The 27,648-nt window shown below is 49.2% G+C and overlaps 1 protein-coding gene across 1 annotated transcript in view; it reads right to left on the bottom strand.

Moving 5' to 3' along the window:
* Positions 1 to 27,648, bottom strand: part of ARHGAP40 (Rho GTPase activating protein 40) — a 49,603-nt gene that overhangs the window by 3,789 nt on the left and 18,166 nt on the right. Inside the window, exons 2-12 of the mRNA XM_031656773.1 lie at positions 22,328 to 22,530; positions 18,659 to 18,879; positions 16,531 to 16,606; positions 15,896 to 16,041; positions 11,859 to 12,024; positions 8,807 to 8,898; positions 8,119 to 8,196; positions 7,571 to 7,730; positions 5,006 to 5,088; positions 2,925 to 3,131; positions 637 to 777 (exon numbers count right to left, since the gene is read on the bottom strand). Coding sequence (XP_031512633.1) covers positions 637 to 777; positions 2,925 to 3,131; positions 5,006 to 5,088; positions 7,571 to 7,730; positions 8,119 to 8,196; positions 8,807 to 8,898; positions 11,859 to 12,024; positions 15,896 to 16,041; positions 16,531 to 16,606; positions 18,659 to 18,879; positions 22,328 to 22,530 — 1,573 coding nt within the window. The remainder of the gene's footprint in view (positions 1 to 636; positions 778 to 2,924; positions 3,132 to 5,005; positions 5,089 to 7,570; positions 7,731 to 8,118; positions 8,197 to 8,806; positions 8,899 to 11,858; positions 12,025 to 15,895; positions 16,042 to 16,530; positions 16,607 to 18,658; positions 18,880 to 22,327; positions 22,531 to 27,648) is intronic.

The raw sequence follows: 27,648 nt of genomic DNA, 5'->3' as shown, positions 1-27,648 counted from the left end.
AGACATACACATTCTGGATGTGTGTACACACAGACACAGACAGAGAAACACGCCTGTGTTTCTACGCCTGTGTTTGTGTTTCTATGCCTGTGTTTCGCGCTCGTACACATAGCAGGGGTACATGCAACGTACCCACAAACACAGACATGTAGGTTTGTATAAAGACCCATCACCCACACATCGTGCACGATGCAGCCTCGACGCTCATCAATTTCTCTGATTGGGACTTTAATAAGGAACCGTGTTCAGGAACCCTCCCAGGAATACTCAGCATTTTTGGAAGGCTCTTCCCTTCTACTATCCCCCTCCCAGCCCCAATCACCTCACACCCCGCAGAGCGACCCCCATTTTCCCAACCCTCGGCCAGGGGCTGCCTAAAAATGGGGCGGAGGAGATGGCCTCTAGGGGAAGTCTCCAAGTCACTCCATTTCCCCTCCCCAACTCGCTTCTAAGCCCTCGTTTCGCAGCCACGCCTCCTCGCTCCCCGTGACGGCGCCGCAGCGCCCCCTGGTGGTCTCACTGGGCCGTTGCTGGTGGCCCGGTAGCGGAGACCTGGAGGAAGGTAAGCACCACGCTCCAGGTGCCCTCCTGTCGCCTAGGGCCCTTCTCCACCTGTCTGGGGTCGGAGGCACTCACCGCCTCGAGGCTGTCCCCTGCCTTGTCCCTATCTGCGTGCATCCTCCGCAGCCAAGTCTTGAGGCCCGCGTCGCAGAGCTGAGGGCGCCTGCTGCTGCTGTCGTTCAGTTTTCGCACCTGGGCGACCAGGAAAGAGGCGACCTGGCCAGAGAGGATCGAGTCTCGGCAGGGTGATAGGACTGCTGAGGCCGAGAGGCAGAGCCCCCTCCAGGGTCATCGTGGCCTCTTCCCTGGCCCAGCGTCCCACAGGGCTTGGAAATACGCATGTGCTGGACTTGGGACGGAAGCACTGGTTTGGTGGAATGAGGAGGGGGCGTTCAGCCCCTAAAGTGGGCCTTGGAGTAGGGGAGCCTGAGAGTGGAGCCCACCCTGAGGCTTAGTGGACAGTCGTTCCCCTCGACAGAGGCTGGAGGGTCCTGCACCTGCTGAGGGATAGCTGCTTACTGGCACACTCAGGCAGGGGTGTCCCCAAAACACACCTGGGGCAGGCTCTGCTCTGAGAACCTCCAGACAGCCCACACTGGGGGATTCCTATAGAGGCCTCCAGCTCAACTCATGCCTCTCTGTGGGATCTGAACCCAGTAAAGTCAGAGAACCCAGACTCCATGGACCCTGATAATAACACGTTTCTGTCTCCCAGGGTCTGATGGAACTGGGGTCGATTCTGAACTCCCCTCTTTGCTATGTGTGTGCTGACTAAAGGTGACACACACGGGGAAGGGCAAGGGTGATGGGGGTTCTCCCCTTTCACTTTTTCTACATCTATGTTGTCTGAAGCTTTTCTAACAAGAAAACATTCAGTAATTTCTTGAATTTTAAAAGCTCTCTCCAATAAAAAGAAGTATAACAATCCAATGTCTTTTAGTAGCAACATTATCTCAAAGGGCTGAGTGCAGAGAAGAAAGGAACTATGGGGGTGTAAGGAGTGTATGAGGGAGGAGTAGGGGACTTTTGACAGAGGAGTTGACTCTTGAATTAAGAGGTCTTGAAGAATGAGCGGAGGACAGCAGGCTTCTGCCATTAAAAAAAAAAAGGTGGGGGGAAGAGAATTACAGGCAGAGTAAACTGCATAAGCAAAAATTCAGAAGTGTGAAGTACTAGATGAGTTTGGAGTGCCAGCTGGCACTTGCTGTGTTTAGAACACAGAAGAGTGCCCAGCAGGGTCAGAGAGAAACTGAGAACAGTCAAAGAGGGCTTCACTTGCTGGTTTCTGGAATAGGAAATCTAACCTAATGACTTCACGGAAGGAGGGAGGGATAGGAGGAAGGACTGTGGTTGGATGGATGAGTGGACAGTTGGATAGATGCATGGTTGGTAGATGAGTGGGTGGATGGATGGGTAGATAGTTGGATAGATGCATGGTTTAGTTGGATAGATGCATGGTTGGGTAGATGGGTGGATGGATGGATGGGTGAATGAGTGGATGGATGGATTGGTAGATGAGTGGATAGATGCATGATTGGTGGATGGGTGAGTGGATGATAGATTGGCGGATGGGTGGATGGGGGAGTTGGAGGAATTAATGGGTGGATGGGTGGTAGGTAGATGGGTGGGGGGATAGGTGGGTGGGTGAGTGGGTGGGTGATGGGCAGATGCATAAATGGATGGGTGGGTGAGTGAGTGGATGGATGGATGGATGGGTAGGTGGGTGAGTGGGTGGGTGGATGGGAGACTAAATGGAAGTATGAATGAACAGATGGAGGGAAGAGGATACACATCTCTGGGTGAGAAAGCAGCCTGGTCAGCAGTGGTAGATGGTGCTACCTTGTGTTCACAGAGTCTCAGGAGCTGGAGGGGTCTCAGTGCTGCGGGCTGACCCTGCAGAGGGGCCTCTCTCCTCCTCTGGCTCCTCGCCTTGCTGTCACTTGTTACTCAGGGCAAAGCTCATAGTGGGGGCAGGGGGGCAGGAGTATCCCTGTTATCTGGTTCCGGGCTCTGTTTTAGGCAGGCCCTGTGATCCTGGGCCTCAGGGATGGGGCTTTCTCAGCAGTATAAAAGCTTTGATGTGAAGGAATTATTTGTGGGAGTTGGGGGAACTCCTGCAATCTGGGGTAGACCAGATGGCAGCAGACGGACAGAGAGGCGTGGCAGCGGAGACAGAAAGGGAAGACACTTCTTGGTCACTAAGGCAGGGGGAAGAAGAAAACACAGTCCTGTGCAGAGGCCAACAAAGGGCCTGGAAGGGACACACTAGGAAACTGAAAGGACAATGCCCAGGCTCCTGGAGAGCAGGGGCGGCAGGGCAGCGGCACCCAGAGGAGGGATACCCAGCACCCAGCAGCACTCACCGTCCACAGCAGATCCTGGTAGTGCACCATTATCTGCACCACCTCGGCTGCCCCCTCTGCCAGCTGCTTCTCCTTGCCTTTGGGGAGTTTGGGGGGCCGCCCATGGTGCAGAAAGAGGTTAGGGGCCATCACGGTGGAAACATTCCACAGAGTCATCTTGTTGTGCTGTTCCCGGGCCACCACCTTCCTGAGGAATTCCAGCAGCGCCTGGGGAAGGGGGCAGAATCTCCCTCAAACCTCAGCCCATCCCTGGCACCTCCCCACCATCCCCAGGGCATCCTGATGCATGACAAGGGGGCGCTAGGAAGGAGCCAGGAGCTGGGAGGGCAGCAAGAGGGGCTCCTGTTCCAGCTGTGCCACGAGCCCACTCCGCGGCCTCTCTGTGTCTCCACTTCCTGCTCTGCGGTGTGTCCAAAACACTTTCCCCCTTGCTCCCTCAGAGACTAATGAGACAACTGGGTCAGACTTCGGCTTCCAGGTAGAAAAGGGCCACAGGTCTGGAACATGGATCATTTCCTGGTGAGGCCTGGGACAGCTGCTTCTTTCTGGAGTCTGGATCTACCCAAAATGCAAAGGAAAGAATAGGGAAGCAGAGACGCTGGGAAGAGCAGGGGAAGGTGATAAGACCTACTATTTACATGTATTCTTTGTGTTCCTGGGCCTTTAGTTGGTACATCTTATTTAATCCTCACAGCAACTTTATAAGGTAGTTTTTTTATTGTTGGTTTTTGTTTTTGTTTTTGTTTTTGAGTCAGAATGTCACTGTGTCACCCAGGCTGGAATGCAGTGGTGTGATCTTGGCTCAGCTCCCTGCAACCTCTGCCTCCCAGGTTCAAGTGACACACCCACCTCAGCCTCCCAAGTCGCTGGGATTACAAGTGTGCACCACCACACCCAGCTAATTTTTGTATATTTTGTAGAGACGGCATTCACCGTGCTGGCCAGGCTGGTCTCAAATTCCTGACCTCAAATGATCCTCCCGCCTTGGCCTCCCAAAGTGCTGGGATTACACACATGAGCCACTGCGCTTGGTCAAGGTAGCTCTTATTATTGCATGCGTTTTATAGAGAAGGAAACAAGCTTGGAGAATGCACCAAGAGTCACACAGCCAGTAAGGACAAAGGGACAGAGTGAAGAAGGGAGGGACTGAAGAAGGGAGGGAGGGATTGATGGATGAATGGATGGATGGGTGGATGGATAAAGAAAAGAAGATGAATAGATGGATGAATGAGGATAAATGGGTGGAGGAAGGAAGAAAAAATGGAAAGGAGGTGGGAGGGAAGGAGGGAGGGAGGAAGAAAGGAAGGGAGGGAGGGAGGGAGAGGGGATAGGAACAGAAGACACATATTGAATACACTGCAAAGCATCATCTTCTACCCTATGATTCCTTATGAGTTAGCTTTTATGATTTCCAAAACAATTAGACAAGATGCTATTAATGCTATTATCATCCTCATTTTACTGAAAAGGAAGCAGAAACTCAAACAGGAAGATCTGGGGCCTCTTCACAGGCTGACCCTGGAGGCACATCTGGAGTCTGACCGAAGGACAGCCAAGAGGGTATAGGGAGCTGGGCGAAGGCTGAGCATCCACTCCTATATGACAAGGGGAATTTGCTAAGGGTCTTTTCCCAAACTGATTCAGCACGGAACACCAGTGCTGTGCAATGCTTTCCACAACAAAAGAGGTCCCTGATCAACTGAGTTTTTAGAGTGCTGTATACTCTAATCCCACTTGGAGATTCCTCTCAATGCCTCAATATACCAAAGGCTTTGAGAAGTCCTGGGGAGAAAAATATTCTTAATCTTGTTTCATGAACTTTGTGTTTACTTATCCAGGCTTGGCCACAAGGTGCTAAACGTGGAACTGACGCTCTGCAGTGCCCACTCTGGGACTATCCCCTTTCAGGACTCATCCACTTTCTCTAGGAAAAAGTCTCAAGAGAGGTGTGTGTGGGTCGTCACTGAACCCTAGCACCTGGCAGAAGTTGCTGAATGAATGAATAAATGAGCACATTTGGAGCCATGACTGTGAGTGTGGGCTGACATGGCAAAGTGGTGGTGGTGCATGGTAACTCTTACCTTTAAGGCATTTCTGTTGGGTTCTGGGAGAATGAGGATGAGCAGGTGAAGAACCTGCAGGCGCTGCTTCAGGTCGGGGATGTCTGCGGGAAGGGAGGGACCTCAGTCTCCATGGGAGGCTCAGGGACTCCCTCCCTCAGTCTGGTCTCTTCTTGGGGGAAATTCCAGAGCTGGAAAGCCAGGGAACAGCCAGGAATCCCTTTTTTCATAAGGTGCGGGACTATTTCCTTGTCTAGTGTTGGCTCAGACAGAGCCCTGACCAGTGCTGGTGGAGCGGTTCACTCTCTATACTTTGTGTAGCAAAATAAACACACACATGCGTGTGTATGCACGCACATGCCGCACACACCCAGATATGCAGTCCAGGCTACAGCCCAGGGTCAGAAATGCAATGAACCAGCAAATCACCCTTAGGAAGGGAGACAGAGAGCTCAGTGGGCCCAGACAGAAGGTTTCATGAAACCCTCTGTATTGTGAAGGTTGAAAAGGAAAAGCTGTCTCACACCTGGTGTCAGGATCTCTGGGGAGAGGAGGCGGGTAGGAGGAGGTAGTAGTTATAGATTCAAAGAAGGAGTTCATCAGAGCCAGACAAGACCCAGCAGCTGAGAGCTGCCTGGAACCTGGAGAAGAGCCGCATAGGAGACACAGAGGCTGAGCACCCGGGGCCCCAGGCCTACAACCCCGTATGACCGATCCTTCCTTCCTTCCTTCCTTCCTTCCTTCCTTCCTTCCTTCCTTTTCTTCCTTCCTTCCTTCCTCCCTCCCTCCCTCCCTCCCTCCCTTCTTTCCTTCTCTCACTTATCAACAAATACCTATCAAGTACCTGTCAGGTGCTATGCTCAGTCTAGGCACCTGGGACACAATAGTGAAGGAGGAAAATAAAGTCGCAGGCTTGTGGAGCTTACATTTCAGAGGGGAGACATAATACACAAGCAAAGAATAAATCAGAGTATGGTGGGTATCACTGCATCATTATAGAGGCTAGCAGGCAGCACGGAGTGTAGGGTCACGGAAGGCCCTCACAGGCTCTGACAGCCAGCTGAAACTTGAAAGGCAGGAAGCAGCCAAATGAGGGCGGAGGGAGGTTCCAATCAGAGACAGCAGCAAGTGCAGATGCTCCAGGGAAGGAAAGAGGAGGGGGAACAGCAAAGTGGGAGGGCCTGACCAGACAGTGGGGAAGGAGGAGGCCAGGAAGAAAGGGGGCCAGAAATAGGCAGGACCCGAGCCGAAGCAGGTGGGCCCAGTAAGGAGTGGAATCTTATTACAAGGGTGCTGTAGAGGATGGTAACAGCATAGGGAAGGGATATGATTTATGTTTTGCAATGAGGTCGAGGCCAGGCCTGATGATTCATGCCTGTAATCTCATCACTTTGGGAGGCTGAAGTGGGAGGATCACTTGAGGCCACGAGTTTGACACTAGCCTGGGCAACATAGCGAGACCCCCGTCACTACAAAAACATTTTAAACAAGTATGCCAGGCATGGTCTCATGTGCCTATATTCTTAGCTACTTGGGAGGCTGAGGCAGGAGAATCACTTCAACCCAAGAGTTCAAGGTTGCAGTGAGCTAGGATCATGCCACTGCACTCCAGCCTGGGTGACAGAGCAAGACCCCGTCTCTTAAAAAAAAAAAAAAGAAAAGAAAAGAAAAGAAGAAGAAAAAAGAAAACAAACAAAACACTGAGGTTGTGAGAATCAAAGGTCAGAGAAGACTTCTCAGGATCCCTGTCCCCTCCCCTAGCTTGGGGGTGGAAATCAGACTGCCTGAGCCTTGAAGCTTTTTGGAGAATTCAGAGAGACAGGGAGAACCTCATGGTCATGAATGAGATCTCAGGAGAGCTGCTCTATTTTTCTGAGAAAAATAGAAGTGACTATGTTTGGTCCAGACAGGAACATATATATGCAGACTATACATAGAGCAAGGTCCGTGCAATACATGCTGATCTGCAGATGTGCGCACAGATGGACACAGATGGACGTGATCTGCAGACGCGCACACAGATGGACGCGATCTACAGACGCGCCCACAGATGGACACAGATGGACATGATCTGCAGACGTGCACACACAGATGGACACGGATGGACGCAATCTGCAGACGCACACACACAGATGGACGCGATCTGCAGACGCCCACACAGATGGACGCAATCTGCAGACGCGCACACACAGATGGACGCGATCTGCAGACGCACACACAGATGGACGCGTAGTCAATGCTGAGACGCACACACCAGATGGATGTCAAGATGTGAAGGAAACCGGTCCACTCGTCCACGTGAGAACTAATAGGGACTGTAGTGTGCAAAACCTTAGCCTCCTCTCCTCACACACTTGCACATGCACACATGCCATACAACACACACAGGACACGCGTGCACATGCGTATACACACATATTGGGCTCACATGCTCACACTTGCTTCTTCCCTCATTGGTTGGACATTTCTGCAACAGACATTTCCAGGAACAGGCAGTCCTGCCTTTGCATGGCTTCCCTCTCCAACCAAGGCCAGTGACATCCAACTCTCCATCCTTGCACAGGCTAAGGGCTTGGGCATACTCACTGGGCACCACAGCGAAGGCCGGGAGGTACTCAGCCGTGAGCAAAGGTGTCGGCAGCTTCCGGATGAACCTTTTGAGCAAATCGGAGGCGTCATTGTGATGAACCTCATCCCAGCTAAAAAGGCCAGCATAGAAGTCTCTCTCCAGCTTCTGTTCCAGCCCCTACAGGAAGGAGGGTATGAAAACACAGTTGGCCCAGGGCTCCAGTAGAAGCTGCTCTACCACTTCCCTGGGGCTCGGTTGCCTCATCTGCAAAGTGGGGACAACAAGAGCACCTCCCTCGTGGGGTGGAAGTGAGGACGAAACAGCCTAAAGTGCGTGTCACTGAGCACAGGGCTCTGCTCATTAAGCATTGGTGGTCTGACTCCAGGGCCCACGCTCTCCGCCACCATGCTCATCATGCCACCTTCAGCCTCTCAAACCCTCAACCCACACAGAGACCAAAGACAGATCACCGGCGAGCCAGGGACTGGATTCTCTCCTGGCTTAACACACATGTGAGGATGGGGGAGATGCAGCCTCAGTGAAGCGGGGGAAGCCAAACCATTACCTTGACCCTGGCCTGGGATCCGGGCACCCTGAGAATGCCTTCTGTGTCCAGTCCTCTCTTTTCCAAACAGGACAGCAGCTGTCAGAGAGAGAAACCAGCACTTAAACTAGGAAAAGCTGAAAAGCAGGATTCAAAATGGTGTGTTTGTCTCCCATGAAAATCAGAAAGAGCGGAGTACCCGGAGAAGGGTTTCCTTCAAAATAATAATAGTTTTTGTGACCACCTCCATGAGCCAGGCATTGTGAGAGCTTCATACAGATTTTTCTCATTTAATCATTGATAAGAGGAGGATACTGTTATCATCATCCCAATTTACAGATGTTGAAAGGGAGCTAATGAAAGTTCAAAAATCCACCCTTGACTTGAAGATTCAGAAGTTAAAAAGAAAAGAAAAAAAAAATCCACCCCAAGGATCACTTGAGGCCAGGAGTTCGAGACCAGCGTGGGCAACATAGTGAGACCCTGTCTCTACAAAAAAGTTAAGACAAAAATTTATAAAATAAAAACAACAACAACAACAAAAATCCACCCGGGTCTCTGAGCTAGCGAGTGCCAGAGCCAGTATTTGAACCCAGGTCTGCCTGATTCTAAAGCCCATCCTTTCACCCGTTTGCTAGATGTCTCCTGACAATGGTCCCCAGAGCCGGCCTCCGAAGGATTACATAAACCCAAGCTGGGGACGACTTACGGCCTGAAGGACCAGTGGGACCTGTGTGCCGGGGAGGACTTTGTGGTCAGCTTCTAGCAGGCTGTCAAGGGGCACACCGAAGAGGCGAGTTTCTGCAGGAAATCAAAGAGCAGAAGGTGCGTTTCACTTCCTGGAACGACCACTGGGCTTGGACCTGCAAGATCTCCTGGGCAACTAGAATCAGACCCCTTTCCCTGTGGAAGGACTGAGCTCTCGAGAGAATGGCCGGCCCCAAACCTCTCCTCTTGAGCAGATTATTTGGCCTCAGCAGTAATGAAAACATCACTGCTGAGAAGATATGTCTCAGAGCAGAAAATCTCAGCTGGATAAAGAAGTATTGAAAGGGCTGGGTGCGGGGGCTCAAGCCTGTAATCCCAGCACTTTGGGAGGCCAAGGTGAGCGGACCACCTGAGGTCAGGAGTTCGAGACTAGCTTGGCCAACGTGGCGAAACCCCGTCTCTACTAAAAACACAAAAAAATTTTAGCCGAGCATGGTGGTGGGTGCCTGTAATCCCAGCTACTTGGGAGGCTGAGGCAGGAGAATTGCTTGAACCCGGGAGGCGGAGGTTGCAGTGAGCCAAGATCACACCACAGCACTCCAGCCTGGGCAATAAGAGCGAAACTGTCTCACAGGAAAAAAAAAAAAAAAAAAAGTCTTGAAAGGGAAATACACTGCTGCTTCAGGGAGCACCAGGTATAAAAAATGTAACAGCAGCCCTGGGTCGAGCTCTGGCTCTGCAGGATGGGCCAGGTTCTAGAGAATGTATTCCCCAGGTCCATCTTAACCACCCTGGCTTGAAGTCTTCTCAGGCAAACTCCTCCTTCCACATTTTCTCCACACCTTCCTTCTTTCTCCCTTTTCCGGCCTGCCCCAGCTCTGCTAGATTCCTCCCCCTGGTCTTTTTTATTCCCCATCCTCTTGTCTTTAAAGAAACAAACCAAAAAACCAAACCAAAACAAACCAAAAAAATCACAGTGCATAGTGCTGACAATGACACAGCAAGATGAACACTTTCGCACACTGCTGAAGGGCAATATTATCTCAAGAACTTAACTCATAAATGTAATCTAAAGTAATCTAAGATGCATTCAAAAGCATATACACAGCAGTAGTGATTGTGTCTTATAGTAGGAAAGATATGGGCATCAAAAATGTCCGCTAATAGCGAAATGGTTAAATATATTAGAATACATCCACAAAGAGGAAAATAGTGCAGTGATTAAAAATCGTGTTTTCACTGAGGCAAGGTGGCTCATGCCTGTAACCCCAGTACTTTGGGAGGCTGAGGTGTGAAGGTCATTTGAGCCCAGGAGTTCGAGCCAGGTCTGGGCAACATGGAAATACCGCCTCTCTACAAAAAAATACAAAAATTAGCAGGGTGTGGTGGTACACACCTGCAGTGCCAGCTACTCAGGAGGCTGAAGTGGGAGGCTCACCTGAGCCTGGGGAATTTGAGGCTGCAGTGAGCTGTGATCATGCCACTGCACTCCAGCCTGGGCAAGAGAGAGAGAGACTCTGTCTCAAAAATAAATAAATAAATAAATAAATAAATAAATAAATAAATAAATAAATAAAAATCATGTTTTCAAGGAATATTTAATAGTTGTGGTAGATGTCACTATTGTTCTAAATTCATTACCCCTCTTTGTATCCACACCGTTGGCCATGTGAATTTGCAAATCTTCCCATTAGGGAAGCACAGCGTACCTCCTCACCCCTTGCTAGGCCATGTAACTAGTTTGGACCAATGGCATGGGAACTACATGATGCAAGCAGAGGCTTAAAATGCATTGTGTGGTAGAGTTTGCCCTCTGAGCTTCTGCTGTCACCATGAAACTATCCTCCAGATGGCCAGCTGGTCCCAGGAGGACAAAAGACCTGAGAGCAGACCTACACTCAGCCAACAACTTAGAGCCAAGCCCAGCCTAGATCAGCCAAGCTACACCCAGTTTACCCATAAACACGTGAGCAAGAGTAAAGAGTTCTTAAGTCATGAGTTTGGGGGTTGTTTGTTATGTAGCATTATCATGACAACCACTAAATGATACAATAACTGGAAAATGTCCAAAATTCTATACATATAATACTCTATAATATAGATCGATAACGATGATGTATTCTATTATATATAATGGAATTATGAAACAGGGTCTCATAGTTCTATATAGAGTTGAGACAGAGACTCTCTCTGTCACCAAGGCTGGAGTGCAGTGGCATGATCAAGGCTCACTGCAGCCTTCACCTCCCAGGCTAAAAGTGATCCTCCTACCTCAGTCTCCCGGGTAGCTGGGACTACAGGTGTGCACGCCTGGCTACTTTTTTATTTTTTGTAGAGACAGGGTCTCACTATGTCACCCATGCTGGTCTCAAACTCCTGGGCTCAAGTGACCCTGCCACCTCGGCCTCCCAAAGTGTTGGCATTACAGGAGTGAGTCACTGCTCCCAGACCATAATTATATAATATGAGGTGAAAAAAGGATACACACACATACACACAAAGGAAGATAATGCATGAAAAATGCTTTTCTTAATTATATTTTTTCCTTTTTGTATTTTACTCTATTTCACAAATTTCCCACAACGAGCAGGAATTGTTTTCATATGCAGAAAAAAATGTAAACAGAAGGAATATAGAAGCTGAGCATACTGGCCGGGCGCGGTGGCTCACACCTGTAATCCCAGCACTTTGGGAGGCCGAGGCAGGCAGATCACGAGGTCAAGAGATCAAGACTATCCTGGCCAACATGGTGAAACCCCGTCTCTACTAAAAATACAAAAATTAGCTGGGCATGGTAGTGCACACCTGTAGTCTCAGCTACTCGGGTGGCTGAGGCAGGAGAATCGCTTGAACCCGGGAGGCGGAGGTTGCAGTGAGCCGAGATCGCACCACTGCACTCCAGCCTGGTGACAGAGCGAGATTCCATCTCAAAAAAAAAAAAAAAAAAAAACAAAGCTGAGCATCTCTCTCTTGGTGGGAGAGTTCGTGTACAGCTCCCTGGGAGAAAGCCAGGACTGTGGCCACAGGGCTTTCCCTGGGCCGGGGCTGCTCACCTGCCGCTTTCCACTTCCCCGCCTTGCTCCTCTTCAGGTCCAAGCCAAGGACATCACAGAGCGCGGTCAGCTCTATGAGGGCCAGAGAAGGTACCTTCCTCATATCCTGCAGGGACAAGTCTCCTATCCTCGTCAAGCCAAGTCTGCCTTTGGGGATGGTAAACTTCTATTAATAGAGAGGGAAGTAAAGACAATTTGTCAGGCTATGTGTCTGATGGGTATTTGGGGGCTCCCCTTTCTCCCCTGGGCATTTAGGCGGAAGGAAGAGCAGCATGGATAAGAGCTGGTGCTCAGGAGTCCATCCTCAAGTCAAGTCCAAGCTCCACCTCTTGCAAACGGAGTGACATTCTGAGCCTCTGATTCCCCATCTATAATCATAAAATAGAGCCTACCTCAGAAGGTTTTTGCATGTCTGTTTTTTTCTTTGGAGACACTGTCTTGCTCTGTTGCCCAAGCTGGCGTACAGTGGCATGAACATTGCTCACTGCAGCCCCGACCTCCTGGGCTCAATTGATCCTCCTGCCTCAGCCTCCTGAGTAGCTAGGACTACAGGTATGTACCCCGACACCTGGCTAATCTTTATATTTTTTGTAGAGACAGAGTTTCTCTATGTTGCCTGGGCTGGTCTCAAACACCTGGGCTCGAGCGATTCTCCCACCTCAGCCTCCCAAAGTGCTGGAATTACAAGCATGAGCCACCACAACGGCCTCATACAATTTTAGTGGGAGCAAATGACCTAATGGATACAAAGTGCTTGGCACAGTCCCAAGCATATAAGCGAAGTCTCAAGAAACGGAAACTGTTTTCACTGCCTGCCCTCCCACAAGAGGACCTGGAGAAGAGGGATCACCCCATGGGCTTCTTATTCTTGCTTCTACTCTTGCCCTTTGTTCCTCTCCCTCACCAGGTCTGCCCCCAGCCTTGGCCATGCCACTCGCAGAAATAAAGAATGCTCAACCCTGCCATCTAGAGGCCACATTGGGAATCTGCAGGCAGCTCCAGGCTTTCCTGCCACCCAAGATCAGAGAAGGCAAGCAGGAGGGCCAGGCTTGCTCAGCACTGCCTGGAGGGCGTGGCCAGACCACTTCCCAGTGCCCCTTTCGAGTGAGTGCTCAAAGGGAAAGAAATGGTAATTGATGCTTATAATACAGCCTAGTGCTTGAGGCATGAGCTATGGAGTCACACCCCCGGGGTTCAAATCCTTACTTTACCTGTGAGTGCAAGCAAATAATTTTACCTGTGTGTTCATCTGCAAAATGGAAGTGATAACAGTATCTACTTCACAAGACTGTTGGTAAGATTAAATTCAATAAAGTGTATGAAACATGGTGCCTGACACATAGTGAGTACTCAGTACTTATTACTACTTTTTAGTTTATTAACACAATTATCACCAGCTTAATAGAATGAAATTAAATCAAATATGTGAAGTAGTTGGCATAATGCTTAGTGTGTGGTAAAAGATCAACATGTGATGCTTTTAGCATTATTATTATTATTCACAGGAGAGTCTTGCTCTGTCGCCCAGGCCGCAGTGCAGAGGCGCAATCACAGCTCACTGTAACCTTGAACTCCTGGGCTCAAGTGATCCTCCTGCCCTAGCCTCCTGAGTAGCTAAGATTACAGGCACACACCACCACACCCAACTTTTTTTTTTTTTTTTTTTTGAGACGGAGTCTCAATCTGCCACACAGGCAAAAAATTAAAATAAATAAATACATATAAACGTTATTTGATGTACTATCACTAATGGAAAATATTATCACTAAGAGAAACTAGGTGTAGAGTACATGGGAATTCTGTTTTTGCAACTTGCTGCGGACCTAAGAAAATTCCATCTGAACGAGTGGAAGTACTCTCACATTGGAATAGAGGCTACTGCAGGGGTGGGGCTGGTGTCCTAAGCAGTAGAGTGTGGTAGTCAGCTGGGAAGGCTCCGCGGTCAGGCTGCCAGGAGTTCCTGTCCTGGCCTTTGTGGGAGCCAATTCTGTCACTTCTCCTCTCTGAGCACCACGATATGGTCTGGCTATGTCCCCCACCAAATCTCATCTTGAATTCCCATGTGTTGTGGGAGGGGCCCTGTGGAGGTAACAGAATCACGGGTGCAGGTCTTTCCCCGGCTGTTCTCGTGATAGTGAGTAAGTCTCATGAGATCTGATGGTTTTAAAAAGGGGAGATTCCCTGCACAAGCTCTCTTCTCTTGTCTGCCACCATGTGAGACATGCCTTTCACCTTCCACCATGATTGTGAGGCCTCCACAGCCATGTGGATCCATAAGTCCATTAAACCTCTTTCATGTCTTTATCAGCAGTGTGAAAACAGACTAACACATGCCACTTCTCTCTTTTTTTTTTTTGAGACAGGGTCTTACTCTGTGGCCCAGGCTGGAGAGCAGTGGTACAGTCATAGCTCACTGTAGCTTCAACCTCCAGGTGCAAGTGATCCTCCTGCCTCAGCCTCCCAAGTGGCTAAGACTACAGGCCTGCACCATCATGCCTGGCTATTTCAAAAGTTTTTTGTAGAGATGCGGTATTGTCATGTTGGCCAAGCTGGTCTCAAACTCCTAGACTCAAGCAATCCTCTCGCCTTGGTCTCCCAAATTGCTGGGATTACAGGCGTGAGCCACTGTGCCCAACCCTATTTCTCTTTTTTTCTATCATACAGTCAGGGAGCAATGAGGGCACTGGAAGCCTTGGGAACAACGTCCTGGGCCAGGGCAGCCCTCAGTAAAATGTTACCTAAGATTGCATCAACTGCATCATCACGTGGTCAAAGAAGAAATACTTCCTTTAGTAATAGAGGGACTGTGAAAGACTATATTTACTCCATGAGAGAAGTCAGAATAGTGGTTATTCTGCAGGGAAAGGAATTACCCGGGAAGGACATGGGGGAGCTCAGGTGGGGTAGGAAGTTGCTTTCTTTCTTTTTTTTTTTTTTTCCCTGTATTACAAGTCATCAAGCAAGGGAGGAAGCTTCTGTACTGATTTGGCGGTATTTACACAGGCATACACACCAAGCTGTACATGGTAAATATCTGTGCACTTTACAGCGAGTTACAGTTCAATCTTTAAAAACCTAACTATCAATGATTACATCCTATTTGGAAGGAACAATGCTGGGATAACTGAATATTTTGGAAAAAAAGAATGGCCAGGTGCAGTGGCTCACACCTGTAATCCCAGCACTTTGGGAGGCTAAGGCTGGAGGATTGCTTGAGCCCAGGAGTTTCAGATCAGCCTGGGCAATGTATAAAGAACCTAACTCTAAAAAGTGTTTAAAACTTAGCTGGGCATGGTAGCATGCAACTGTAGTCCTAGCTACTTGAGAGGCTGAGGTGTAAGGATAGCTTGAGCCTGAGAGGTTGAAGGGCCGTGAGCTGGATGGCACCACCAATCCCTGCCCAGGAGGAGATCCCTTGTCTCAAAGAAAAAAAAAGAAGGAAAGAAGGAAAGAAAGGAAGAAGAAAAGGAAGGAGGGAGGGAAGGAAGGAAGAAAGGAAGGAAGGAAGGAAGGAGAAAGAAGAAAGAAAAAGAAAGAAAGAAAAGAAAGAAAAAGAAAGAAAGAAAAGAAAGAAAGGAAGGAAGGAAGAAAGAAAGAAAGGAAGGAAGGAAGGAAGGAAGGAAGGAAGGAAAAGGAGGAGGAGGAGGAGGAGGGAAGGGAGGGAGAGGGGGAGGAAAGAACAGAACTAAAATATTGGGTCTCTCTCTGTCACTCCAGGCACTAAAATTAATTTTAAAAGTAACTAGAACAACATGTTGATGGACAGTTATGAACTTGCTGGAGGAGGAAGGGCTTTCTAAGGATAAAAACAAAGAGCATGGAGACAATACTGACAGGACTGTTAGACTGTAAGCACTCTGCTCCCCAGTCTTGACACCCAGTGGTCACTCAGTAAAAATTTGTGGTACGAATTAAATGAATAAATGATTGGGCAACTTTTGTGCTGGGTGCCTGTCAGTGTGGAAGGTGTGAAGAGACAGGTGCTGGTGCCTGAGCACGGGGGACCTAGCCACCAGCCCCGTGGACAGCATCCTCACCAGCAGGGAACACTTGCCCCAGGCAGAGGTGCCTCGCTGGGATGGCCTGCTCTTCTGCAGGAGCACCGCAGCTTGTTCTGAGTAGGCAGAGTCCATGTTGAAGGCTTCTTCCCTCCCAGCCTGCTCCTGCGGCCCCCCAGGCTCTGCTGCTTCGGGGGAAACAAAGCAGAAAGGCAGTGAGAACTGGCTGCCAGAAAGCAAGTGCTTGGGTTCAGAACTTAGGCCCTTAGTCCTAAGAAGTGATCTCGCAACTTAAGTTCAAAGCCCCAGGATCAAATAATTAGGTTTAGGGCTCAGGCTCACTGCCCAGGAAGTGATTTCCTATCTATGGCCCCTTACCCCCAGGAAATGATAGCTAAGACCCTCACTGCCCCAGGAAGTGATTTCCTAGATAAGGCCAATTGCCCAGGAAGAGATTTTTCCCATCTTGAGGCCCATGGGCCTGATGGCAACAACTCACTTAAGGGCCCAACCTGTCCCCTCAGGGTTCCTCCCTACTGCCCTTGAGCAGGGAAGGCAGGGAGTCAGCAGGAAGTGGGAAATGCTGGGAGGTGCGCACATTCTCTTACTTCACAGAGCAGCCCTTTATGCAGCCTGGAGGGTTCTCAGGGCCCTGGAGAATGAAGATCATTTACCTGGAGGAGACTTAGAGGCTTCGGAACTGAGCTGGGCCCCGTTCATACCAGAGTCCCCATTCTCTGACGACATTTTCTATGCAAATTACAGACAGTGCCCAATTACTCATGTGGGAAGCCGACAATGCTCACACAACCCTGGGAGACAGGAGCCACCCACAACCCCTTTTCACAGACGAGCCGCTGAAGCCCAGAGAGGCTGAGTTACTTGCCCAAGGTCCCACAGCTGCTAATTTGGGAACGGGCACTGGGGCCCAAGTCTGGCTGGCTCCAATGCCTGTGGTTTTAATCACTGTTATGCCACTTCAGAGGTGCTCCAAGAGAGATGATGCCCACAACCGATCAGGCTTCAAGTGTCAGCAGGATACACAGTGACAATAAAAAATATTTTGTGCCGGCCGGGTGCCGTGGTTCACACCTGTAATCCCAGCACTTTGGGAGGCCGAGGCAGGTGGATCATGAGGTCAGGAGATAGAGACCATCCTGGCTAACATGGTGAAACCTCGCCTCTACTAAAATACAAAAAATTAGCCGGGCGAGGTGGCGGGCGCCTGTAGTCCCAGCTACTCGGGAGGCTGAGGCAGGAGAATGGCGTGAACCCGGGAGGTGGAGCCTCCAGTGAGCCGAGATCACGCCACTGCACTCCAGCCTGGGCGACAGAGCGAGACTCAGTCGCAAAAAAAAAAAAAAAAGTATTTTGTACTGCTAATGAGGTAGGAGGTGGGACTTTGGCTGAAACAGGGAAGAGGCAAAAACACCTCTCCGTAAGACATGCCCACAGTGCCATGACAGTTTACCATTGCCATGGCAACACCTGGAAATTACTGCCCCTTTTCTAGAAATTTCTGAATAACTCACTCCTTAATTTGCATTTAATTAAAAGGCAGAACTGCTCCTGAGCTGCTGCTCTGGACACACTGCCTACGGGCTGGCCCTGCCCCTGAGCTGCTGCTCTGGACACACTGCCTACGAGCTGGCCCTGCCCCTGAGCTGCTGCTCTGCACACACTGCCTATAGGGCGGCCCTGATCTGCAGCAGCAGTCACGCTACTGTATCACGGCCGCCTCCATAAAATTGTTTTCTTCTACCACCAGCTCACTCTTGAATTCTTTCCTGAGTGAAACCAAAAGCTTCCATAGCTAATACCCAGTTTTGGGGCTTGCCTGCCCTGCACTGATAACAATTATATAGGAAGAACCTAGGCTTTCAGGCTCACCCAAGGACACACAGTGGCAACAGGCATATACGCAGTGGCATGCATGGGAGGTGAAGACCTACATGCAATGTAGGGACATAGTGGAAGGCAGGGAGACATATGTGTGCAAGCCAATGCACTCTAAATACACACACACCAACAAACACACAACACACACCCCCACACACCCCAACACACACAAACACCAACACATACACACACCAACACACACACCCCAAAACACACACACCAACACACACACACCAACACACACCCCCAACACACACACCCCCAACACACATACCCCAACACACACATACCCCAACATACACACCAACACTCAGACACCAACACACACCAACACACATCAACACACATAGCAACACACACAACACGCACACATCAATACTCACACCCCAACACACATCAATACACACCAATACACACACACTAACACACACATATTCCAACACACACACCAAAACACACACACCAACACACATCAACATACACCAACACACACATCAACACGTACACCCAAACACACATCAACACACACCCCAACACACACACAGACCAACACACACACCACACACTAACACACACATATTCCAACACACACACCAACACACATCAACACACCCCAACACACAGACCAACACACACACACTATTCCAACACACACACCAACACACATCAACACACCCCAACACACAGACCAACACACACACACTAACACACACATATTCCAACACACACACCAACACACATCAACACACACACCAACACACATACCAACACCCACACACCAACACACACACACATACACATACCAACACAGCCCTTCAGCAGGATCACTGCATCTCTCAGGCTGTCGTGGCAGCACAGAGATCCCAGTCAGACAGGGCCTGCAATGACCCATATGCCACTTACCGCTGAATTGAAGACCCCGAAGACATCCCTGACATCCCTGGCAGGTGTCTTGTGTTGTCTTCGCACTGAGCGAGCATAGATGTCCAGCCGGCGGCACACAGCGGCCACCTGGGTCTGTGTCAGGGTGGACAGGAGCTCCTTGTGATCGCTGTCCAAGCCAAGGCCACCAAGGAGGCCTGACAGGCCTGTGTCCTGCAGCCACTGGGATTCAGCTTCCCCTTCTGCCAATGGAAGTAGAACCCAGATGAACACACACAGCTCTGCACTCAGCCACACATGGTAACCAAAGTTCTGCACAGAAGCACACACTCACCTGGACACAGGAGTTTCTGCATATCTGATCATGAGACCTATTAACACCAACCAGACTCTTTGGGGGAGAAGATCTAATGAGCCTTCTGAGAATTGGGGGCGGGGTAGGGGGTACTGATGGCATTAGTCAGTGTAATGGATGTCAACCCATAACATAGCCATCCCTGGAAAACAGAGCTGGCTGAAGGGCCCTGCATGTTCTGATTTTGGACCCACTTCTCTCCAAAGTAATGAACCCACTTCTCCAAAATCTGGCAGAGACCACCACAGGGTCACACGGGGTCTCGTTGGGAAGTTGGTGCTGGGTGTTGATGTCCCTTTGGGATGTCCTCCATATTCAAGACCTTATTTGTGTTGGAATTGTCCCCTCGGCTATGCTTCCTAAGGAAACTGTCATAGTCCCATAGCAAAACCATCAGTTGGAATGGGAGGGTGTGTTAAGACTTCAGGATCTCGGGTCCTACCTCCAGGGATTCTGCTCCAGGAGTTCAGGCCTCACGCCTGATAATCGGCACTTGGAATGTCTTCCTCAGATTATTCTAATGCAGTAGGGTCTCCAGATCACACTTGAGAAACACTGGCCTTATGGGGGAAATGCACAAGAGCTCGTACTGGAAGTTGAACACATGTGCGAGAGGATTGGTAGGGTGTACAGTTGTACCCAGTGTTGACCAAGTTAGTCAACAAAGTAATAATTGTTTTTAAAACTCAAACCAAACTGCTTTTATGGCAGCCTGGGTTTTGCAAAAGGAATAATCCAAGTCTTCCCCCAACATTTTCCCTACACTTGGGAACCAGAACAGATGCCTCCAGGGCAGCTGCAATGTTGTGGGTCCATTCCTGACCTGTGCTGGCTGGTGGAGGTACTGATTCTATCACAATACCAGACATTTGTTTGTTTGTACAGGATCCTTTCAATGAGCCACTGTGTCTTGAAATGTAGGCATTCACCTACCACCTTTATAATTTTCATCTCTATCTAATTATCCCTGTAAAATTCCTTACCAAATATATCCCCTTAATCTTGGGCTACATTTTTTACTTAAATAAATCTATTTTAAAAGGAAACAAGATCCCTACCATAAACGGAGCATCCAACATCACCTGCCATGAATAGACATTGATGGGAAAAATAAGTTATTAACAATCCCTCTGGTTCAAGTTGGTGTCTGAATAAAAAGAAAAGATGGCCGGGCACGGTGGCTCATGCCTGTAATCCCAGCACTTTGGAAGGCCAAGGTGGGCAGATCACCTGAGATCAGGAGTTCAAGACCAGCCTGGCCAACATGGCAAAACCCCATCTCTACTAAAAATACAAAAATTAGACGGGTGTGCTGGTAAATGCCAGTAGTCCCAATTACTTGGGAGGCTAAGGCAGGAGAATCGCTTAAACCCAGGAGGGAGGTGGAGGTTGCAGTGGGCCGAGATTGTACCACTGCACCCTAGCCTGGGTGACAGAGTGAAACTCTGTCTCAAAAATTAAATAAATAAAAAGAAAAGAAAGGAAACAAAACAAAACAAAACAAAACAAAAACAATCTTGGCTCGATGCCACTCAGGATCCCTCAGCCCTGTGAGTCTAAAACAGCTCCTGTGTTTGTTTAGTTGCTCAAAGTGGCTTCTCTCTGACCCTATCTGACTCCACTCCCTGTGTATTGTTGGAAATTAGATGCCAGAGAGGCCACATGGAGGACCTCTTATGCAGGGCATCTCCTGAAACCACTTCTAGTATAACCAGGGATTTTTTTACATTCACAGTTGGAGGCACTGCATGTGACTATTAGGCCCTTAAGAGGTCTGCATCACCGCATCGTCTGTTTTGCCAACCAGGGGCAAGCCCAGCTGAATTACATGCCAAACCAGGAAGGGTTCCATATGGAGCCCTTTCATTCCCTCATCTGCTGAACAGGTAAGGATGGAGGACGGGAATGTGCTTGGCTCTTTTCCAGGCACTGTGGACACAGCAGTGAAAAGGGCCGATGATGTCCCTGGCCTCATGGAAGTTACATTCTAGTGGGGGTCACAGGCACATACACAGTGAAGTGCACTAGGTAAAGTCAGGCAGTGATCATCGCTGTAGCAATGAATAGAGCAGGGCAGGAGCTGGAGAGTGATGGGGCAGAGGTGCTATTTTATGTAGGGAAGCTGATGAAGACCTCTCTGAGGAGGTAACGTTTGAGCCCAGTCCTGACTGGAGAGAACAAGCCGTGCAGATGCCTGGGGCAAGAGCATTTTAGGCCAAGGGATCAATGAGGACAAAGGACTTGAGGCAGGAAAGTGCTTTTAGGGTCAAGGACCAGCAAGGAGGCCCGAGGACAGAAGTAGAGTGACAGCAAGTCAGGGTGGGAGAAGAGCCAGGGAAGAGGCCCGAAGTCAATTATGTAAAGCCTGGTAAGTTATGATCTGGTGGCTTTATTACATGTCCCCAAATTCTTTGACTCTCACCCCATCAAGGGGTGGAGTCTAATTCCCCTCCTCTTGAACATAGCTGCATGCAGGATAACAGAATGCAGCAGAAGCAATGCTGTCTTTCTTCTAAAGCTGGGTCATAAGCAGCAAAACAGCTTCTACCCAGCTCTCTCTCTTGGCCTTGTGCTTGGAACCTAGCTGCCATGCTGTGAGGAAGCCCAGGCCACATGGGGAGCCCTCATGCAGATATTCCAGATGATAATCCCAGATGATACTCCCAGATGAGGCCCCCTGAAGGTCACATCCACCACCAGGCACATAGATGAGAAATCTTTTGAGATGACTCCAGCCCCAGCCACCATTTGATTGTAACTGCATAAGAGGCTCTGAGCAAGAACTGCCTAGCTGAGCCCACTCAACCCCTCCAACAGTGAAGTATAATAATAGTCATAATAATTGATTATTGTTGCATTATGCTGCTGAGCTTGAGGTGGTTTGTTACATAGTAGTAGATAATAGGGACACATAATTGTCTATTACTCTGAGATAGATGGAGAGATATTTGAGGATTTTGAGCAGAGGGCTTAGAATTTCCCTAGAACATTAGCTCTGTAGATAGGAGACTGTTTTATATTCACTGTTGTATCCCCAGTGCCTAAACAGTGTCTGGCACATAATACGGACTTAAAAAAATATTTCCTGAAGGACTCACTCTAAGGAGGGACATAATCTAATTAACTTTACTAAAAGATCGTCTTGACTATGGCATGGAGAACAGACAGTAAGGAGCACGGGTGAAGCAGGGAGAGCAGTGAAGAGGATACTGCACCAGTCCAGGCAACAGAGAAAATGCTGTCATGTTCTGGTTCATATCTGGATCCTCTCACATTTCTCTGCCTGGAATCAAGCCCTCCCACCACCCCTACAGGCCCCCGCTGGGATCCCTCACCCTCTGGAAGCTGGCCTTCATTCCCGCCACTGTCCTCTTCCCTCAGCTCATCTCTCTGTTGGATCCGTTCCACTTCCATCCAAAAGCCATCCATGCTGGAGCTCTCCGCGGAGGACAGCCGGGCGTGGGAACAGCCGGCAGGGCGTGGTTGCAGGGGATTCTTCTGGGGAAGCTGATTCATTCCGCCTGAGGAGGGGCCAGAGCTGTAGCAAGTGGGGAAGGTGCAGGGAGGTCAGCAAGTCTCTGCTCATGATGGGGGTTGTGCTGGGGCTTGTGGCTCTCCAGAAATCAGCCTGGGGCCCCTGGGGGCTAAGCAAGCTTCCTAGGCACGTTTCTCAGGGTGATCTCAGCAAATCAACTGGTGACCCATCACCCCTGTGGGATCCTTGCAAACCAGCAATGCTGCAGGGGACAGAGCAGAGCCATACTGCTTTGCTTGCTTCCACCTTCTTGGTGAAGGCGAACCGTCTTGGACATACGTACGGTAAATGCAGCATTCCCGAGAGGGGATTAAACACCAAGACAGGCGAGGAAATGACAGGGCAGTGTCTCACGGATCTCACCGAATTTTTACCCAGAGAGTCTCCTATCTCCTTCCCTCACACCTCCTCCTTTGTGAGTCTGGCTGCCAAGCCCTGGTTTTCCTGTTTGTATCACAGGGCACCTCATCTCCTCCCCTCTCCCAGCCAGCTTTGAACAGAGCAAGTACCCGATCACAGAGGCACTATACATCACTGAGCTAGTCTCATTCTTTCAAGGTGTTGAACCAAGGGCAGAGGGGTCAGTATCAGGCACGTGAACTGGAAGCCGTGTGGGGCTGGAGGGACTGGAGTGGCCAGTCTTCCAAGAGAAGCTGAGAGGAGACCCTCTGCAGCCATGGAGGGATGTGGGGTAACCTAAGCTTGATTTTCCAGGTCCCACTTGCAGCTTCTCATGATCCAGGCTATGTGGTTTACCCTAGAGCCCCCATTCCCACATCCTTCCCTTTAATGCCCCTCTTCTTCCCAAGCTACGATCAATGAATTTCTGCTTCATGCAATCAACGAATCTCAAAGTAAGACAGTGCAAGTCTCCTGGTCCATATAAATGAAGTCCAGGACTTCAGATGAGCTTAGGGACAAAATGCCTCTGTTGCTGGCCCAAATCCTTGAGAAACGGTGGGGCTGGTCATAATGGCAAAAATACTACACTGGAGTCATCTAGACCCTGACACGGGCCAGCAAATAGACCATAAACTACCCCTGCCAGAAGAGAGGGAAGAAATCCATTTCCCCAGTTTCCTTAAGTGGGAAAAGTGTATATTCTGCAAGTTCTATAGATATTTAAGCTCCCATGTGGAAACAAACAAAAGGCAAAGAAAACCAATAAACATAGGTGGTTTGAACTGTCCTTTTAAAAAAACAAGACTCATTTGGATTAAAAAGGAAAAGTCATCCACTTGCTGCTTTTCTAAAAAATACATACATATATGCTGTTCTGGGTTTTTTGTTTGTTTGTTTGTTTGTTTTTGTTTTTTGAGACAAGGTCTGGTTCTATGGCCCAGGCTGGAGTGCAGTGGCGCGATATGACTCATGGCAACCTCCGCCTCCCAGGCTCAAGCCATCCTCCTACCTCAAGACTCTTGAGTAGCTGGGACTACAGACACACACAACCATGCCTGGCTAATTTTTGCATTTTTTGTAGAGACAGGGTTTTTGCCATGTCACCCAGGCTGTTCTCGAACTCCTGGGCTCAAGCAATCCGCCTCCCTTGGCCTCCTAAAGTACTGGGATTACAGGAATGAGCCAGTGAGCCCAGCCTTAAAACAGATTTTTGTTAGCTATATTTTCCATTATAAAATCAATATGCAGTTATTGTAAAAATTCCCAGCAATGCAGAAGTGAGCAAAGTAGAAAATGAATCATTCTCCTGCGACTGCGACCACATTTTCCGTGCTAACACCTTGGTGTGCAGACATCTCATATTTCTCCCCTGGCATATTTAACCTAAAGGCAGGCACTCTCTTCTTCACTCAGGGGACATTGTTTTGGGCTCATGTCAGCCAAGACCCAGAACTCAAGTCCTCCACCAGCCCCACAACAGTCCCATGCACGCTAAGCATTTGATAGCTCTTTACTGAGGAGCTGGATGCTCACAGGCGGGTCCCCCACACAGCGCGTTTACTTGAAATACCCCCATCTCCTTTTGATGGAAGTTTGGGTTGTATCTATTCATCAATATCACAAACAATACCATCTGTTCCCTTTGCTCCTTTGTACAGTAGAAGAGAATCCTAGAAGCAGAATTGCTGAAGCAGAGGGTTTGTGAACTCTTGCCGCATGACCTCTAAAAAAGGACTATTTTATTGGATGTTTGTTTGTTTCGACTTTACGTCTGCTGCCTGCTTAGCCCCCTCTTGTGGGATCCCATCCCCTGGAGTCCCTGAAGGCGTATTTTGCCCTCAGCCTATGACTTCACTCACTGTTGTCCCATCCGTTTCTGGAGGTGTAATCTAGGACCTAGGGCTGGCTCCATGGATGTGCGACCTGTGCAGTCACACAGGGCCCAGGTTCGGAAGCAGCCCACACTTGGTTCAGAGCTCTGCTGTCACCATCTCAAAATTCTTAACAATGTTTGAATGAGGGACCCATGTTCTTTCTGCCCATGGCCTGTCCTGCCAGGATTTTACCATAGACCCCGGCTTGTGGCTTCCTCCCAGGCAGCCTGCCCACACAGAGCTCAACTCCAAGTCCTAAACAATTCCATCCTGAAACAGACTCAAAATGTGGTAAAGCAAAGAAACCTCCAGTCGGCCAGAGCCTGAAGGAAGGGACATGGCACAACCTCCTGGCAACAGCTCCAGCATTTGCACAGAGCAGAAGCTTCACTGGAGACCAAGTCCCAGTTAATTATAAAATTGGCTGTTGCGCTCTATTTATGCTTTTTGAGAAAACTACTAGTCAGTGCCTCCTGCGAATCTGTTTGGCACCCCATGCTGGGGGCACAGCTCCGTTTCCTTGGTTGCTTTGCGATTCACTTTGAAATTACCGACATCTGTGTGTTTTCGTGACAATTTGAAAACTGCAGCGACTAAACCCAAGCAAAATTGTCAACACTGTCACCATTTGATAGCTAAGCAGTGAGGGGGCAGCAATTATTTCTTTGGAAGAACATTCTGAGGAGGTCAGAGAGGGGCACAGGAAAGAACAGAAACAAAATGAAACACCCACAGTGCTAAAGGTGTCATTGTTCCAACATTGCATTTTGCAGCATGGCGGTGAATACCCCTCTTCTAGGAAGAGAACGATGGGAAGAGAACACATCCACAAAAGGTGTTCAGAGCCTCACAAATACAGCTGATGCTTTGTTTTGTTTCCAGCGCTTCGTTGAGGTATAGCGCATGCAGAAAAGTACGCAGGTCCTAAATATACAGCGCGGCCTCCAGTTGTAATTTGGTTTTTTAAACCTTTACCGAGTACTTACTACACACCCAGAGGCAAACATGTTCAAGCATCAGTTTATTTCTTTTTTTTTGAAAAAGGTCTTGCTCTGTCTCAAGTGCAATGGCATGATCATAGCTCACTGCTGCCTCAAAGTCTTGGGCTCAAGCAATGCTCCCACCTCAGCCCCCCAAGTAGCTAGAATTATAGGCACATGCCACCATGCCTAGTTAATTTTTGATTTTCGGTAGAGACGAGGTCTTGCTATGCTGCTCAGGCTGCCCTCAAATGCCTTGACTCCAGTGATCCTCCCAAAGTGCTGGGAGTCCACATGTAAGCCATCAAGCCTGGCCAAGCCTCAGTTTAATACATCAGTCCCATGTGGGGGTGCTATTGTCTCCAAATTACCGACAAGGAAACAGACACAACAGGATTGGGGGACTCACCCAGACTTATCCCATTGGCAAGTGGCAAAACTCAGATTTGAACCCAGGTTGCAAGTCCCAGTGCCAGGGCACTTCACTGCCATACTAGATGATTTAGGGAGGCCCCAGGTGTAAATGAAGTAATCTGAATGCATTTTTTCTCTCCCACTCTAGACACTGTGCCCCTCTCAGAGTTCCCTGTCTCATCAAATGGTTCCATCAAGCACTCTGAGAGCCACTCCTCACACCCTTTTTGCTGTCTCCACATTCCATGAACCTCTAATGAATTTTACCTTTCATACAACTCTTCTATCCACTAACTTCTGAACCACCACTCTGGCCCAAGCCACCATCACTTCTCGCCTGAACCACAGCCTCATCGCAGTCTTCCTATGTTTCTTCTATATATCCTTCTCTGGTTCAGAAAGATCTTCCAAGCTCCCAGAACTGGCCTTTCACTGCATCGAGGAATCCTCATGGTATCCCAGGACCTTGAGGATAAAATCCAAATGCCTTACGAAGGCACTGGGCTGACCTGCCTATGCTTCTAGCCTCGTCTCACATACCTCCTTCTTCCCTCTGCCTGGAATGTCCCTCCCTTGTCTGCTAACTACCCTTCAGGTCTCAGACTCAAAGTCACTTCCTCAAACACAACTTTTCTCATCCCTAACCTGGATTAGGTCTCTGCTCTTTGCTTTTCTATAACACATTCATTTCTATTGGAACTATTTATTTCTTGGCTTCTCTATTCCCTGCTGTCTTCCCAGTGCCTAGAACACTGCCTGGAATATCGTAGTTGTAGCGGATACCATGTATGGCCCAACATTCTTTCACAGTTCTCCCATGGGGAGGTGGGGCCTGTGTCTCCTCCCCTTGAATCTGTCAGGCTGTGACAGCTTCAGCTAAGAGAACACAGCAGAGGTCAAGTGATGAGACTTCTCCGTCTGGTCATAGTGACCAAGCTGATCCCACCTGCCTCTCTCACTCTCTGCTTGCTCCTTGGAACGGGTTGCTACACTGAGAAGCTCAGGCCAAGTGCCAGGTCACATGCAGGTGCCCCAGTCGACAGCCTGAGCCGAACCTCACCCTTGAATTGTTTTAGTGTAGGTGTCAGGCACATGAGTAGAGAAACTTCCAGACAGATGACTCCAGTCCCCAGCAAGAAGTCACCCCCAGCCGTTCAGTCTTCCCAGGTGACACCCCAGACATCACGGAGCAGAGGGCAGGTACCCTTGCCCGCTCTGTCCCAATTCCTTACCCATCGAATCCCTGAGCAGAATAAAATGATGGTCGTTAGGTGCCACAAAGCAATAGATAAACTGATTTGTAAATTTAGAAGTCAAGAACTTTGGGCTGGGCGTGGTGGTTCACGCCTGTAATCCCAGCACTTTGGGAGGCTGAGACGGGTGAATCACGAGGTCAGGAGTTCAAGACCAGCCTGGTCAACATGGTGAAACCCCATCTCTACTAAAAAATA

Source organism: Papio anubis, chromosome 16 (genome assembly GCF_008728515.1).
Source record: "Papio anubis isolate 15944 chromosome 16, Panubis1.0, whole genome shotgun sequence".
NCBI classification, from domain to species: domain Eukaryota; kingdom Metazoa; phylum Chordata; class Mammalia; order Primates; family Cercopithecidae; genus Papio; species Papio anubis.
This window is presented reverse-complemented; position numbering and strand designations above follow the sequence as displayed.